Genomic DNA, 14,749 nt, shown 5'->3' on the forward strand with positions numbered 1-14,749 from the left:
ACGTTTCTCGGCGTCTTGAGGCCGAACAAATGTCCCAAAGTGCTTGGAGTTTTATTATTTAAAAAGTAGATATCCTAACTTAAAATTTGAGCTATCACTTTTTAAATTTGACCAACTAGTTCTCTACTTATGACCTTTTAAACTCAAAATTCACTTTTCGGAAAGTGTAAAAAACACGTAAAAAAGAGGTATTAAATTAATGCAATCAATTAGAAAATCTCTTATAAATTGACTTATTTAACGAGTTTTATGACATTAATAATTATTAAAAACACCTTTTAAAGTAGTTTTTGTTTAAACCAAGACTAGTTTTTATCAAAATTGGCACTTTCAAGGACTTTTCTCAAAAACTGTATATCAGAAACGTCTAAAAATACCTAATTTGATACCCCTTTTTTACCTGTTTTTTACACTTTCCGAAAAGTGAATTTTGAGTTTAAAAGCTCATAACTAGGGAACTTGTGCGTCAAATTTAAAAAGTAATGGCTCGGATTTTAAGTTAGGATATCTACTTTCTAAATAATAAAACTCCAAGCACTTTGGGACATTTGTTCGGCCTCAAGACGCCGAGAAACGTCCGAACTTTTTCGTGGGTCACCCGGTAGTCTAAGTAAGTCTAGTCTAAAAAACGAAACAATGAAACGTTAGCTTGTGATGAAGAATAATGCTTTCGATTTCAATTTATTTCAAATGTGACTGAATTCGCTGCTACCCAACTACAATGACAACGTATTTTCTGGATTCAATGAAACAGCTTAATGTGTGAAAAATGTGCTTGAATAAAAGCCGATGACCTTAACCCTTCAAACCAAAGTGGCATATAAATGTTGAAAATTAGCCAATATACCGCGTACCAGACTTTAGGCCATAACTCCGGACCAATCTTAAAAAGGCTTATAAAATGCTTTTTGAAATATTACAAAAATGCCTTTCTAATAATATTACCAAGTGCGGCAAATACCAAAAAAAAAAATTATATGTAGAATTAAAAAGAACTTTTCCCCGTAAAGTATTTTGTACCCAAAGAAAATAAAAACATAAAGTAAATAAATAACTTATTGCTAAATATTTATAATAACTATTTACACTCAATAAGTAATCAAACTTTACATTGTGCCTATAAGGGGCGTTTTAGATCAGATAGGACCCCTCCCAACTAAAAAAACCTGAGCCAGACCTTACCTTAATATCCTAATTGACGTACCTTTTGAAAATGAAATGGAAACATTGCTCGAAACACACCATAATGAGTTGTTTTTGTTAAGGTGAAGACAAAATATATGATATTATATCCAAATTGTTTTTCAACAGAAGAAGATTGATTTTGCAACTACATCTCTAAAATTTCTATACCGCAAAAAATGAAAACATAGATTTTTTTCGTTTCTAAGAAAAAACAAACTTCAAATGGAATTAACACAATTTCAGTAAAAGAAAAAGTTCGGGTTAACTGGAAAGCTCTATTCAAGGTATTTTCGACATGTCGAAATTCGGTCCTCAAACAATGTACAATCGTGCTATCCCATTGCGTTATAATACCACATAATGCCTGTTTCAGTGCTTTAGGAAGCATTTTGATATTGGGAGGGCTGAAGTTTAGTGACATCGCGAGGGCCAACCATGGTTTGGCCCGATAGGGAAAATTTTGAAAATTTGAGCTCTAGATTGCTTGAAAATGCACTCTTTGGACAATTATGACAAATCAAAAAAGAAAATCTTTGCATTTTGCCAAATAACCATTTTTGAAAAAAATTATTGGGGGGGGGGGGGTGGGCATACCCTACTAGCCCCCCAGTTGCTACGGCACTGTGTTTAGGAGATAAAATATTATTCAAAATATTATACAAAAGTGTACAAAAACAAACAAACAAGAGTTGCCAAAATGGTTATTCAAGAAGTCTCTTCTCTTTGGTATTAAATGTTTTCGTAGTTTTATACATCTGACATTATTGTTGTCGAAAGAAAATTGCATTCGTACCCCATTTTCTCAGTTGTCCAAGTTTATACATCTGAACGACATGTTTTTAAATTGTAGACCATTGAATTATTATTAGCCGCTAGGAAGGTATCTTCTGTTGGATTAGAGGCTAAACACGTATAACCTTGCGCTCGATGATTGAAAAAGCCGTAAATATTTTCCCCGGTTTCGGCGTCGAAGAGCCTCAAAGTACCATCTTCTGAAGCTGTCAATATTTGTTTCTCATTGTTCAAAAGTAAAGCATCTTGTCCAGTACTTTCATGGCCTGTGTGATAAAATAAATTCTTAATATGAGTAAGCCAATTTTCTAACGAAAATGCCAGAGAAAAGCCGGGATGACAACTCTTAGTTACCATTAAGAGAAACACAGTGGTCAAAATCCTATTTTATTTGGGTGTTTCAATTAGAAAATATGACATCATCTTGACTTACGTATATCAAGAAAAAAACTGATGAAAAAGATTGAGACATTAGCCTGTACCAAACTCTTAAAAAAAGATAACGCGAAGTTTGGTTAGTTACCTAAGAAGATCCTGTGCCTGAGACATTTTCATTTTTAGTTAAAAATCAATGGTATGTTTATACATTAGCTTTTAAAATACACCAACGCGTAACTTAATACTGGGTAGATGATCTAGTACCATATAATTGTGACAAGCGACACATATTTAACCGAAGAGAAGTCAATCATAAAGTAAAAAACTAACTTACTAAGGGAAGAGGTTGAAGAATGAAGTATAAGCCCGAAGGGCTAGAATCGAATCTCTAACCTTTTCTCAGGCAAGAAAAATTGAAGCCTTAAAATATGCGCCGTATTTTTGACGACGGATTGAATCTAGCAATTCTTTTGTTTTCGAGTGATATTTTTTTCAAAATTTAGTGGTAAATTTTAGTTTCAGTCTGCCATTTGTGTAAAATCCAGGCGGGCCGCGCTAGGCCACGCAACTTTGGTAGGATTTGTTGGCTTCAATTCTTATCAAGGAGATTCGTAGTCTAGCAAGCTAGACGACTAATTCATACATAGTAGAAATAAAGCAAAAAGTAATAAAGGGAAAAATTTTAGTCGTCTAGAAACCTTTGTGCACTAACTCCAAACAAAAGAAAAGTGTCAATATTTGCAATTATAATTTTTTTCCCGCTCAAAATAATTCTTGAGAAAAACATGTGTGTGGATTTGTGTATTGAAAGTTTTTCATTTGATTTGATTTTGTTTTGAGAGTTTGTTATTGCTTGATTAAATTGTTCTCTCGCCACGCAAGTTTCTGCGTAGCTAGCCGGGGTATCTATAAGGCTGGAACACCGGATTCTTCCAGTCGTTTATACAAACTAAATCCCGTATTATTATTATTAGTATTACACGCATTATAAACGACTCCAGTCTAGGAGATTCGATTCTAGTCCTTCGAGCTTATATTTTATTGGTGCTTTAGGGAGGGTGAGAAAATGTGAAATATGGGTTGCGAAATATTTTAGTATTTTTAGAGTATAAATTTGGTTCATGTATGGTATACTAGAAATTCTTCATCCGTCCTGGAAAATCATTTTGGTGTTGTTTTCAAAGTATTTACAATCGGTGACTAAATATTGTGGCAAGAATTCCTTCCCCCCATTAGTATCAATGTTGATGGGTAGAAATGCTGCCACCATGCTCAGAAAAAGCTCACATCAACACTGATATTAGGGGGAAAAGGATTTTTCAAGAAATTGCCGCATATTTTGTCACTGATTGTAGTATTTGTTGGTATCAAAGATTAAAAGTTAAAGCTGCTTTAATAAATTTTTATCCCAAAATTAAACACCGAAAAAACCCGATAATTTAGAAATGATACCTTTATATGCACAGACATCTTCACCCGATTCTGGATCGAATTTAAAGAAATTGCTCTCCTGGGCGTACAAAAGACAGTTCGATGAGAAGAACTTCACGAAGAAACATCCACGGTCAAATTTGTACTTTATTTCTCCAGTAGACATATCAAAAATACGAGTACCTGAAAAAAAGATAACACAGTGTGTCAGAAAAAAAAGCGAACACCTTACAGTACATTCAGCTAAAAGGTCCCGAATAGTAGGGGGGTCTGAATAAAAGGGGGGGGTCCGAAATTTTTGCAAAATATAATAAACGGGGGGGGGTCTGAATAAACGGGGGGGTCTGAAAATATTTAGAAGTTTCCTTTTACCTAAGTACTTCTATGAATTTTCAAGGGGCAAATTAAGGGTAATAAAATGGAAAAACACTTCAACTCAAAAACAAAAAACTAGAAAATTAATAAACGCGGGGGGGGGGTCCTAATAAGAACGGGGGGGGGGTCCGAAAAATTTTCGAAAATTAATAAGCGGGGGGGGGCGTCTATTCGGGACCTTAGAGTACCCTTAAGGGCGGCACATGCTGTAGGTTGGAACCATGAGTGGGTTGGAACCATGAGTGCCCCCGGGCCCTTTAACGACCACGTCATTTTATTTATCCGTGCCTAAAATACCGTGGCCTTTTGAACTGACTATTCTTAACGAAAATACAGAGCCATTTTTCAAAAGGTAGTTGGTAAAGTACGGCGGCTTTTTTACAAGTCGTGTCAAAAAGGCTGAGTGACAAAATAACTCGGCAGAAAGTACTTTAGGGGTTCGCGACTGAGAGATGAAATAGCTCGTCAGTAAAAATATGGAACATGGGATGAAAAAATGGGGAAATCTCATTTCTTCAAGGGTATTTCAAGTAAAATTTCTTTTAATTTTCTGATCACTTGCACTTCTTTTGTCCATATCTGAGATCAATTTCTTATCTAACTGCAAACAAGAAGTATGCAACGATAGAAAAAGAACGAAACGGGGTATTCCGCCGTTTTTGATCGGAACATAATGACGAGATATCTCGTCCTCGGTCATTAATACTGAGGTTAAGCATACAAGGATAATCACGACGACGGACGAAAAATGTATAAGGCTAGTGAAAATACGAAATTTGATTGGTTGAAACTCACTAGCCTGTTAAATTTTCGTTCGTCGTCGTGATTTTACCGATTTACTTAACCTCACTAATGAAACTGAATGTGGGCTTGATAGATGTAAATGCAAATCTAATAGTTGACTTCATGTTGACGAAAAGGTAGCAACATAGGCTAATGAAAGTCAACACTACTTTTATTTATGATCGAAAAATAAGGTAATGTTGTTTTATTTGGCAACTCATCGTGCTGCTTGTTTAAGCTAGATATTGACAGGTTTTCGTTGACTAAGTTCTTGGTTGATTTCATTAAGCGAAGGTCAATGAAACACGTCAAATAAAATCGAAAATAGAGCTATATATACCTGCGTGACCAGATACACAGCCTAAACTACCATCATTGTTGATAGCACAGCCGAAAAGACGAGCTCCATAATCAGATATGACTAATTTGTCTTTGAAGGATTTCAAATCTGACACATCCAGAACCTGTGAAATAAATAAAGTTGAAAAAAACAAATAAAGGTGAAAAAGATTCAAGTGACAACACTTTGTCAAAAGCATTTTGAAAGTTTGGACAAGAAAATATTCAATTCTCGTTAATAAATCTTACCTTAGCAATACTCTTTTCAGCATTGTGGTTTCTACATTCAGTCACCAATAAGTTTGTTCCTGTTTTGTCCAGAGCCAAGTAAGTCAGCGAACCATCATCTGACGGGAGGGCTTGATATTCCGAGACCTGTTCCAAGTCCTCAATAGTGAAACACGCCACATGCGTTTTCTTGCTAGGTAATATAACGTGTTTCCCGTCCGGGTGTATTACGCCCCTCAAACGATAATGGTTACATGTTTCTTTTGATATTTTCAATTCGAAGGTTTTTGAATCGTAACGCCTTTAACAGAAAATACATAATTTTGCTGATTGAATGATTGGTAAAATGTCTCATTGGCTATTAATGTATGGGTAGGTTCTGGATTTGATTAGTCTTTTGTGCATTGTGCTACTTGTATTACAAATATCTTACTTGAAACCATAGGTGAACTACTCTTGTCTTTCTCAAGTCACAGCAGTTGTATCAAAACAATGCGCTATCTTTGCTGAGTAGACCACAGTGCGGTACCGGCAAGTTGTCCAATCAGAACAAGTGACGTGGCGAAAAAACTGTGACTGGTATATGTGCGACTTTGTTTACTTTAAAATTACAATTTTCTGCGATATCTGTTGCTTGCATGATTCTCTCGTATACATAAAAGTTTCTTGAAAGCGACTTGTAATGCTTGGTAAATCTTAACCTTTTGAGTATTTGTGATGACATTGTCAACGCATAAATATCTATTTAGACTAAACTGACCTTTATAAAAACTGAAGATCATAACTTTGTATACGTTATTCACTAAATATACCTGCTACCATATAATCATATTGAGGGTAAAAACAATTCATCTGAAAAAAAACTTTTAAGTTAAAACCTTTGGAAAGCTTATTGAAGATACGAATTGTAAACGTTTGACGGTTCGAACCGAATATGGAGCTAGTTTATACTACCTAATATATGAATTTTCGACGGTTTAACCCTTTGCAAGAACCCATTTTTACCTTAACTTAAATGGACTGGTTCAGGGGCTTATCAATCGTTCAAGTACCGCCAAAGTATAACCACACTGACAGAAATCTAAAAGCACTGTGTTTCAGAATCCTTGAAATTTAGGTGACATATGAAGGATTTCGAGGGGAAAATTCATATACTTAGCCAGGATAAAAATCCGTCCGTCAGAGACGGAAGAACTTTTTGGTAGACGTAAAAGCGACTTTATAATAGGGATACCTTATCGGGGAAAACTTCGTCGGGGAAAAGTGACGAAATTTTGGACAAATGACGAATATTTTCCCCGACGAAAATTTTCCCCGACCTTAATGCGTTTATCAACTACCAACAAGTGACGAATTTTTCCCCGACGAAGTTTTTCCCGATAAGGTAATAGGGAATATACTTTCAACATTGACGTCATACCTTAGCCATCCTTCAGCAACAGTTATGAAATGGCTACCATCGGGAGTAAAAGTACACCATTTGACTTTTTCTTCCGCCATCTTGGTTGAGTTATCTTTTATTCCTGTCGTATTGGGTAACTCCCATAAAATGCTTTCATTACCTCGGTCTGACGTAATGGCCTGGACAAGAAATGATTATAACATACTTTAAGTTATTATCTACAATCAGCGCCGAAATATATTGGCAATTTTTGGTATTTTAATTATTTTTCTTCAGAATTTAAACGTCGGGAGAATTGCAGTTTCAGTGTACTTCCACTTTGCTTCATTGGATTTTTTGGTTAAGTGGTATCCAGGCTATATTATCAGTCTTATTGGAAAATCTTTGATCTTTTAGATCCTGAAATCTTTAGGTAATTAGTCTTAAGTTTGATGTTAAAACTCAGAGTTAAAATTCTACTTCCAAACCGTACTCGAAAGCACCTAAAAATTATTTTAGTTTTTTTAAAGTTTGGAGGGAATTCCCTTTTGTGCTAAATATTTCGGCGCCGATTGTAGTAAGGAAAATAATTTGAAAGATGTTGGCACTTGTCTTGCGCTTGATAACCCAGCTAGCACACAACGTTGTTTCAACGTTCATCTAACGTTATATAGACGTTGTGAGCATTGAATGAACGTTGGAAAAACGTTGTGTGCTAGCTGGGAAAAGATCGAAAATTACGGTTCCTGTAGAGGAACTCAGGATAGTCAAAACTTTTGATGCGTTTAGAAATGCTTAGGTCCATCTTATGGGCAACACCTGTCTGGATTTGACCCTGTTAATTCTATCCTATCGGCACCTAATGAATTCGGATTGGAGCCTTTTAATTTTATCGTGGTTAAAGGGCTATTGAAGGATTACCTGGTGTCCTCCTGGGACAAGCGAAATGTTGTTGATGCATTCAGAATGTCCTCGTAGCTCATCCAAAAGCTCACCAGCTAGAATAAATGAAATGAGACATCAAGATCTAACGATAAATATACGCTTAAAACCAAAGGCAGAAAAATAAAGAATCGAGCGAATGTTTAGTTATAAATGTTTTAAAAAAAAGAGGAATACACCTTTTCGATTGTAGTCGGGCGGTCAGGCGCGTGCCACTTTATTATTTAATTTACCACCCTAAACTCGATCAAATTTGTTTTACACTTTTTTCTTTTGTCTTTAGGTGCGAAAAAAAGACTGGGACGGTTTTAGGGTGGTAAAACGAATAAAAATATGCCCGCGCGGCAATTGGCGGCTACGGTCGAAAAGGTGTATTTATATTTACGAACACTGAAATTTACTGCCTTTAACCTATTAACAATCTGATGATCAAATTCAATTTTAAATATTGACTTCCAGGCTTTACGAGCGTGTTATAAATAATGTCTACGTCACGGACATGTGAGTCTGGGGAAATTTCGAAAAAAATTAAGAGGAGCCGCCTCAGATGTAAAAAAATACAATAAAACATATCTACCTTTACTGTAGATTCTCAAAGATTGGCTTTGGGGTTCAGTGGACAATACACGGTCACCAGTGTGGTCATAACAGACAGACCAGTTGCCACCAAAAGCCCAGCCACTACTTGTAGTATCTTGTATTTGATTGGTTAAATCTATGGATGATTTGCTGCATGTCCACTCTCTGATCACCTATGAATTTTTAGAGAATTAAAAAAAGAAAAAAAAAAGTTAAACAAGCAACATGCTGAATGGACCTACCTAATGATTAGCATCAGATGAAAATAAGAAAAAAGTGACAATAATTGTACAAAAATTCAGAATGGAAAAATAAAGCTTGTGTGTTGAATATTGTAAAATGGTCATGGGCATTGCCATTTTGCATCATTGTGCAAAAATCAGAAAAAAATTATGAGTCAACATTGAAAAAAGCTATACTTTCTTATTTGGTTAAAGGGAATTTCCCCAAAATACGAAAATCCGTCTTTTAAGACGAATGAAAATTTTCCAGGAAAAACCACTTCAGCCATTCTTTAGAGAATCTTGCCCTCCATCTTTGTACAAAAAATCAGAAAAAAGTAATGACAGGATTTTGCACAAAGTCCAAAAAACCCTATTTTTAGGCAGTTTTTGGCCCAAATTTGCCCAAATATATTTTTTTTCGAAAATCGGGCTCCGATACATTTTAGGCATTGCTATTTTGCATCATTGTGCAAAAAATCAGAAAAAAATAACGAGTCAACATTGAGAAAAGCTATATTTGCTTTTGATTAATGGGAATTTCCCCAAAAATACGAAAATCCGTTTTTTAAGGCGAATAAGAATTTTCCGGGAAAAAACACTTCAGCCATTCTTTAGAGAATCTTGCCCTCCATCTTTGTACAAAAAATCAGAAAAAAGTAATGACAGGATTTTGCACAAAGTCCAAAAAACCCTATTTTTAGGTAGTTTTTGGCCCAAATTTGCCCAAATAAATTTTTTCTCAAAAAATCGGGCTCCGTCACGTTCTGGGCATTGCCATTTTGCATCATTGTGCAAAAAATCAGAAAAAACTAATGAGCCAATCCTGACACTGCATGAAATATATGTCTTTCCAGTTTCTTGTCCTTGAAAACTTAATGTTTTCGAACGTACGATTGCGGAAATATCGATTTTTCCTTACAGTTTTAAGAAAAGATTCTTTTTCTTTAAGTTCTTGAAAAAAGATAATCTTTAAATATTTCTTGCTTCGAAAAGGTGGATAATTTCTTTTGTCGTTTTTCATTAAAAAGGAAATATTTCATGTTTCCAGATTGACTATCTTTTCTTCCTTTGTATTTCAAGAAAATATAAAGTTTTCGTCTTGAAATTTAAACGAAAATATTTTTCATGAAAATATCAAATTTTCATGCCGAATTTATCGAAAATACAATCATCAAATACAATAAAAAAAGGTAATAATTTCGTTTTTAAAGAACATTATAATCTCTACGCCGGGATAAAAGTAAGGAGCAGATTTTCTTTGATTTGGCAAAAGTAAAATAAATATTTCAATTTTATGGGAGGAAGATGAGAATGTGTTCTTTAGGATTGATCTCTTGATTGACAAAATATTAAAAATATTATATTGTCCAATGACCCCTGTGCCTGTTAGCGTGATGACAGGAAAAAGAAGAGGTGTCCTCTGTTGACCAAACTAGCTGCCGCTTTTCTTTTTCGCACCTTAGAATTAGAAGTTTTGAGGCAAAAGGAGAAAGAAATGTCTTACATCTTTTACTTTGTTTCATCTCCGCTTAGAAATTGCACTGTATAAACTTCTCCTCATAGTGGCAGAAGCTCCACCGGGGCTGTTACACTGTGACAGGGGTGTAATTAGCTCTCTTTGTACTCTATGATATACAGATTTTTCAAATTCTAGATTTTTCTTTTAAATCTTTAATTTTGACAATATAGTCAGATCAACAACTGTTGAAAGTGCAAACCACACTTCGCGCAACCTCAGCATTATTTGCATCATTTGCATCATTTGTAGGCCAATTTTGTAAAATTTGTGTCACTACTTTTAAAGAAACTCAATACATACTTGTCTCATAGCCCCTGTGGAACTTTTTCACACATAGAACCACAACCCACTGCAAAAACTTATCATCCTCTGATGAAAAATATCATTTCAGCCCCACTGGGAAATTGACTTTGAATTCATCCCCATATAAAAATTATATATATAATAAATTCTATCCCCATTGGGATTTTGAAAGAATTGTTTATCCAACTGCGGGTCTTGACACAGGGGTGTCTCAATGGAGTTGAGTGAATAGTTGTGTATGAAGATTCCCTCTTCAATTACTTATTGATTTTAATGCATTGTATGCAAAATTGTTTTTTAACTCATTAATTCATTATTAACATGAAAGTTTTAGGTGACGCTATAGCTGAAAATTCGCCTGAATTTATTCTTGGAAATTTTTAATCTTTACAAAAATATCGGTAAAATCTTTTCATCGATACGTTTACTCGTGTTAGTTTAAAAGTTTAAAACATTTTCTATACATTTTGTCAATCTACTAAAAAAGCTTTACAAATCCTCCCCTTCTTGGCTTTGAAGCATTGTGCTTTAGCATCTTCCCAGATTTTCTACAACTAGACTAATTGGAGATGTTTAGATACGATTTTTGTTTTAAGGGCTGGAAACTGGATATGCTCAAATTAATCTTCTTTATATTCATTATACATAACTTAAAGCTTTCAGTTCATTCCATTTTGAGATTATTTTTAAAATTTTGTGTTTTTGTAAAACTTGCAAAATCTTTCAAAGATCTTTTATTTAATTAATTTTATTAATCCTTCGACAGCTACCTTTGTTTCGTTTGAGTTTTTTGAATGTATAGCGATTCACTGTTTTGGGCCTCGCAGCGTTTGTAACGCTTTGCTTATGGCTAGTAGGTTGCATTTAAAGGAATAGTGTATTGCTACAGTTGAACTCGACAGCAAAGAAACTCGCTCATGTTTTTCCCGCAAAAAGTAAAACTACCCGAGTGAGTATTTCCCGTCAAGGGCTCGAGAAAACCGAATGAGATTCTAGTCTTGCTCAAAAAACGAGCTAGAAGAAAATGGCGACTGGAAAATTTTTATTGAGAAAAACTGTAATGTTTACGAGATCTTTATTGATCATTTTGTGGCTGAGCAGTGTTAATATTAACTGAAATAGGTCATATTATTATTGAACTATCATTATGGAAAGTTTCAAAGCATATTTTTCAGTGATCCTCGAGATTCAGCTGGATATGATTTTTAATGTGAAACTTTTAAGTGTCAACCAAATAGGTAAAGCACCAAAATCATAAAGTGTTTTTATTCAACTATCTTAATGTTTATTTTTCTATGAGGCTGAAGATACATGAATTCTTTTGCTAACCAATTTATACAGAACTATCTCTTCTCTTGCTTTCAGTTAAATAACAATGTAGTCAATTTTGAACACTTAAGAGTTAAGAGGAGAAAGAGATTTCTATTTTCTCTCAAAAGTGTGCATATGGATCTGAGAAGTGAAATGAAGCTCATCAACAAGACAAGAAAGACTTTTTCATCTCTCGAAAGTGTGCATATATGGATCTGAGAAGTGAATGAAACTCATCAAGACAAGAAAGTCTTGTTCAAAGAAGATTTTCATGGTTCGTACTTCAAAATATGGGGAAAATCAACTCTGGAGACTGTAGTCTACATAACTTCAGAATACTTTGATAGAATCATGGAACGCGGATATTATTTTCTCGATAATATAAAAGCACTGTATCATGAGATTTTGCACGAACCAAATAAAATGAAGTGAAAAGTAACTCTACTACGAAGAACGAAAGACTCTGGTTCTGAGCATCACATTGTACTGATTTGGAATTTTATGAAATAATGTTGAGGAAGTAGCAGTAGGACACATGGATTTGATTAAATTTAAAATCCTGTGACTATCATTGAAAATTAAGATCAAACCATTGATCAAGGGACTTTGTCTTCTTGTGCTTCTGGCATGGTTCGACTCTGAAGCTACATATCTCTGCACCCTTTTTGAAAGTCCTCGTACATGCTATGATTTGGGAACAGTTGAACGTATTTTTCATGTACCAGTTTGTTTCGTGATGGATGGACATAGCTGCATTTTTTACAGTGGTATGGATATGCTGCTGTAAGAAGAACTGTTTACATTTTATTTACGTTGTTAACTTGAGTGAATGTGGAATATTGTGACTGATGTTGTATGAAGTGACAATAAATACATATACTCATTGCTAAAATTTTAAGATATTAAAAACATTTTCTGCTAAAAAAAGGAAGTATTTTTTCACCAACAGTTTTCCCTATGAAGTGCTACTGTGTGAAAAATTCTGAGTTTGCTTTAATTGAGAATTCTTTTTTGAATGGAAAGAAATATTTTGGAAGGCAATTTCAAAGAGGAGGTCATATTATTATTCAAATACTTTTGCATCACTCTTGATAAAAGTGAAGCCATAAAGAATTTGTAAATACTTTATATAGTTTTCAAAATCCAAATGTATATACAGGAATTTTGTAATGTGATGTTATTTTTTTCAAAAAATGTTTTATGCTTCATTTACTATTTGTTATTTTGTTCATCTGCTCTTGATGAAACACAAAGAACACAGGAAAACAAAAAAGAACTGTTTATATCTTCTCATCTCACAATCTCTTTGTGTATAGAAAAATTCTTGTGTAGTATTTACATTTGTGAATCAATTTTGGCAAAGCAAAACAGAAAATTTCCTTCATATAAGTATGATACAAGACAGAAGAAATTACACGAAAGATTTTCATTCCCCTCCCAACTTTTTTATGTCGCAAAGTATTTTTCGGTTTGTTTAGATTACGAAAACGAAAGTGAAAATCCCGTTCGACCAATCAAATTGTAAACTTTTATCGCGCCCGACCAATCAAATTCCAGACACGTGACCATAATATTTTGATTTGCGTAGCAATACACTATTCCTTTAAGCCTGTATTTTACATTATAGATAGCATACAATTTTTGGATGTATTAGATATTTTGCAAATCAGCCAAAAATAATTTTTATGGTCAGTGAGTTTGACGAGTTTTACATACAGAACGAATCAGGAATGTATATAGAAAGAAACACTTTGATTTTGATATTTCATGAATACACGTTTTTTTATAAGAACATCCAAAATTTTTGCCTTCGGAAATGAGCCTAAAAAGTGTGCTTAACATGTTCTTATCCCCCCCCCCCCCCCCCCCATTTTATGAGTATTTATGGCCATTTTCCTAAGAAATCGGGTGTTTTTGAGTTCCCAAAGCCTTGAAATATTCTTAACTTGTTCTTAACATTTTGGCCTTTTAAGCCTTATGTTCTTATATAGTTTGTTCTTATAAAAAAACATGTAGTATTAAATTTTTGCGTTAACTAATTCTCGTAAACTTGGGGCAGTGGTGTGTACGAAGAGCTCCTAAAAACGGTTCAATTAATTAAACTTGTTAAAATTAAACTCGAATTCTCTAACTTATTGATGGAAGAAAATAACGATTCGTAATTTCTCTTTTTTGGCGATATTTCAAAGGCTGAAAAATTTGTTCGGCGGTTTCATCAAAAAATTACAATTAACAGTTTGAACTAAACAACACCATTCCCTTTGGGACCCTGTGTTAACACATTTATAATTGTGGAGAAATTACGATATTTTCAATTGCAGTCCAATTTAGTCTCTTATAGAAAAATGTTGATAAAGAGATTTTAATTGGCAGAAATTACGTCGCATCAAAATAAGAAAGCCTTAAGTCCATTTTTGTAGTTTTGAGAAAATCAAGTTTAAAGGTTTGAAATGGCTGCCATTTTTGACCATGTTGGGCTAGCTAGCTGCTTTTTTGATATGAATATAACTGAAGAAAGATCTTTCAAGTTCTAAAGTATCAACATTGTCACTTATACCATTGCGGAGATATGAATGCTTCTTCATAGCATGTTTTTCGAGAATGGACTTAAACCTTTTTTTCTATGTAAATTTCCTTGATTAAAACTGAAAATTTGAAAAATTTCCAGGAAAAAGTGTCTTAACTCCAAAAGGACTTAAGACTTTCTTGCTTTAAACTTCTTACCTTTTGAACTCTTTAACTAAAACCTAATCAAAGGTCCTAAAGTCAATAAAATACAATGACAAGGACTTTCTTAACTGAGAAAATTTCCAAATAAAAATTCTTATTTTTCAAAAACTTAAAATAGGCCACTTTAGGTTGGTTTTTGATGGATTTAAGCCAAAAATTTGATAAAAAATGGGGTGTAAAGCATCGGTATGGTCATAACTCAATTTTTGAAAAAATGGACTTAAGGCTTTCTTATTTTGATGCGACGAT

The 14,749-nt window shown here is 34.0% G+C and overlaps 1 protein-coding gene across 1 annotated transcript in view; it reads right to left on the minus strand.

The window, feature by feature from the left end:
- Positions 1–980: 980 nt before the first annotated feature.
- LOC136817585 (telomerase protein component 1-like) overlaps positions 981–14,749 on the minus strand; it is a 108,715-nt gene continuing 94,946 nt past the window's right edge. The window contains exons 14-20 of the mRNA XM_067073910.1: positions 8,412–8,586; positions 7,814–7,890; positions 6,932–7,092; positions 5,533–5,812; positions 5,285–5,408; positions 3,808–3,969; positions 981–2,243 (exon numbers count right to left, since the gene is read on the minus strand). Of these exons, the coding sequence (XP_066930011.1) occupies positions 2,002–2,243; positions 3,808–3,969; positions 5,285–5,408; positions 5,533–5,812; positions 6,932–7,092; positions 7,814–7,890; positions 8,412–8,586 (1,221 nt within the window). The 3' untranslated portion in view covers positions 981–2,001. The remainder of the gene's footprint in view (positions 2,244–3,807; positions 3,970–5,284; positions 5,409–5,532; positions 5,813–6,931; positions 7,093–7,813; positions 7,891–8,411; positions 8,587–14,749) is intronic.

The sequence above is a fragment of the Clytia hemisphaerica genome, unplaced genomic scaffold (genome assembly GCF_902728285.1).
Source record: "Clytia hemisphaerica strain Z4C2 unplaced genomic scaffold, Clytia hemisphaerica genome assembly, whole genome shotgun sequence".
Taxonomy (NCBI): Eukaryota; Metazoa; Cnidaria; class Hydrozoa; order Leptothecata; family Clytiidae; genus Clytia; species Clytia hemisphaerica.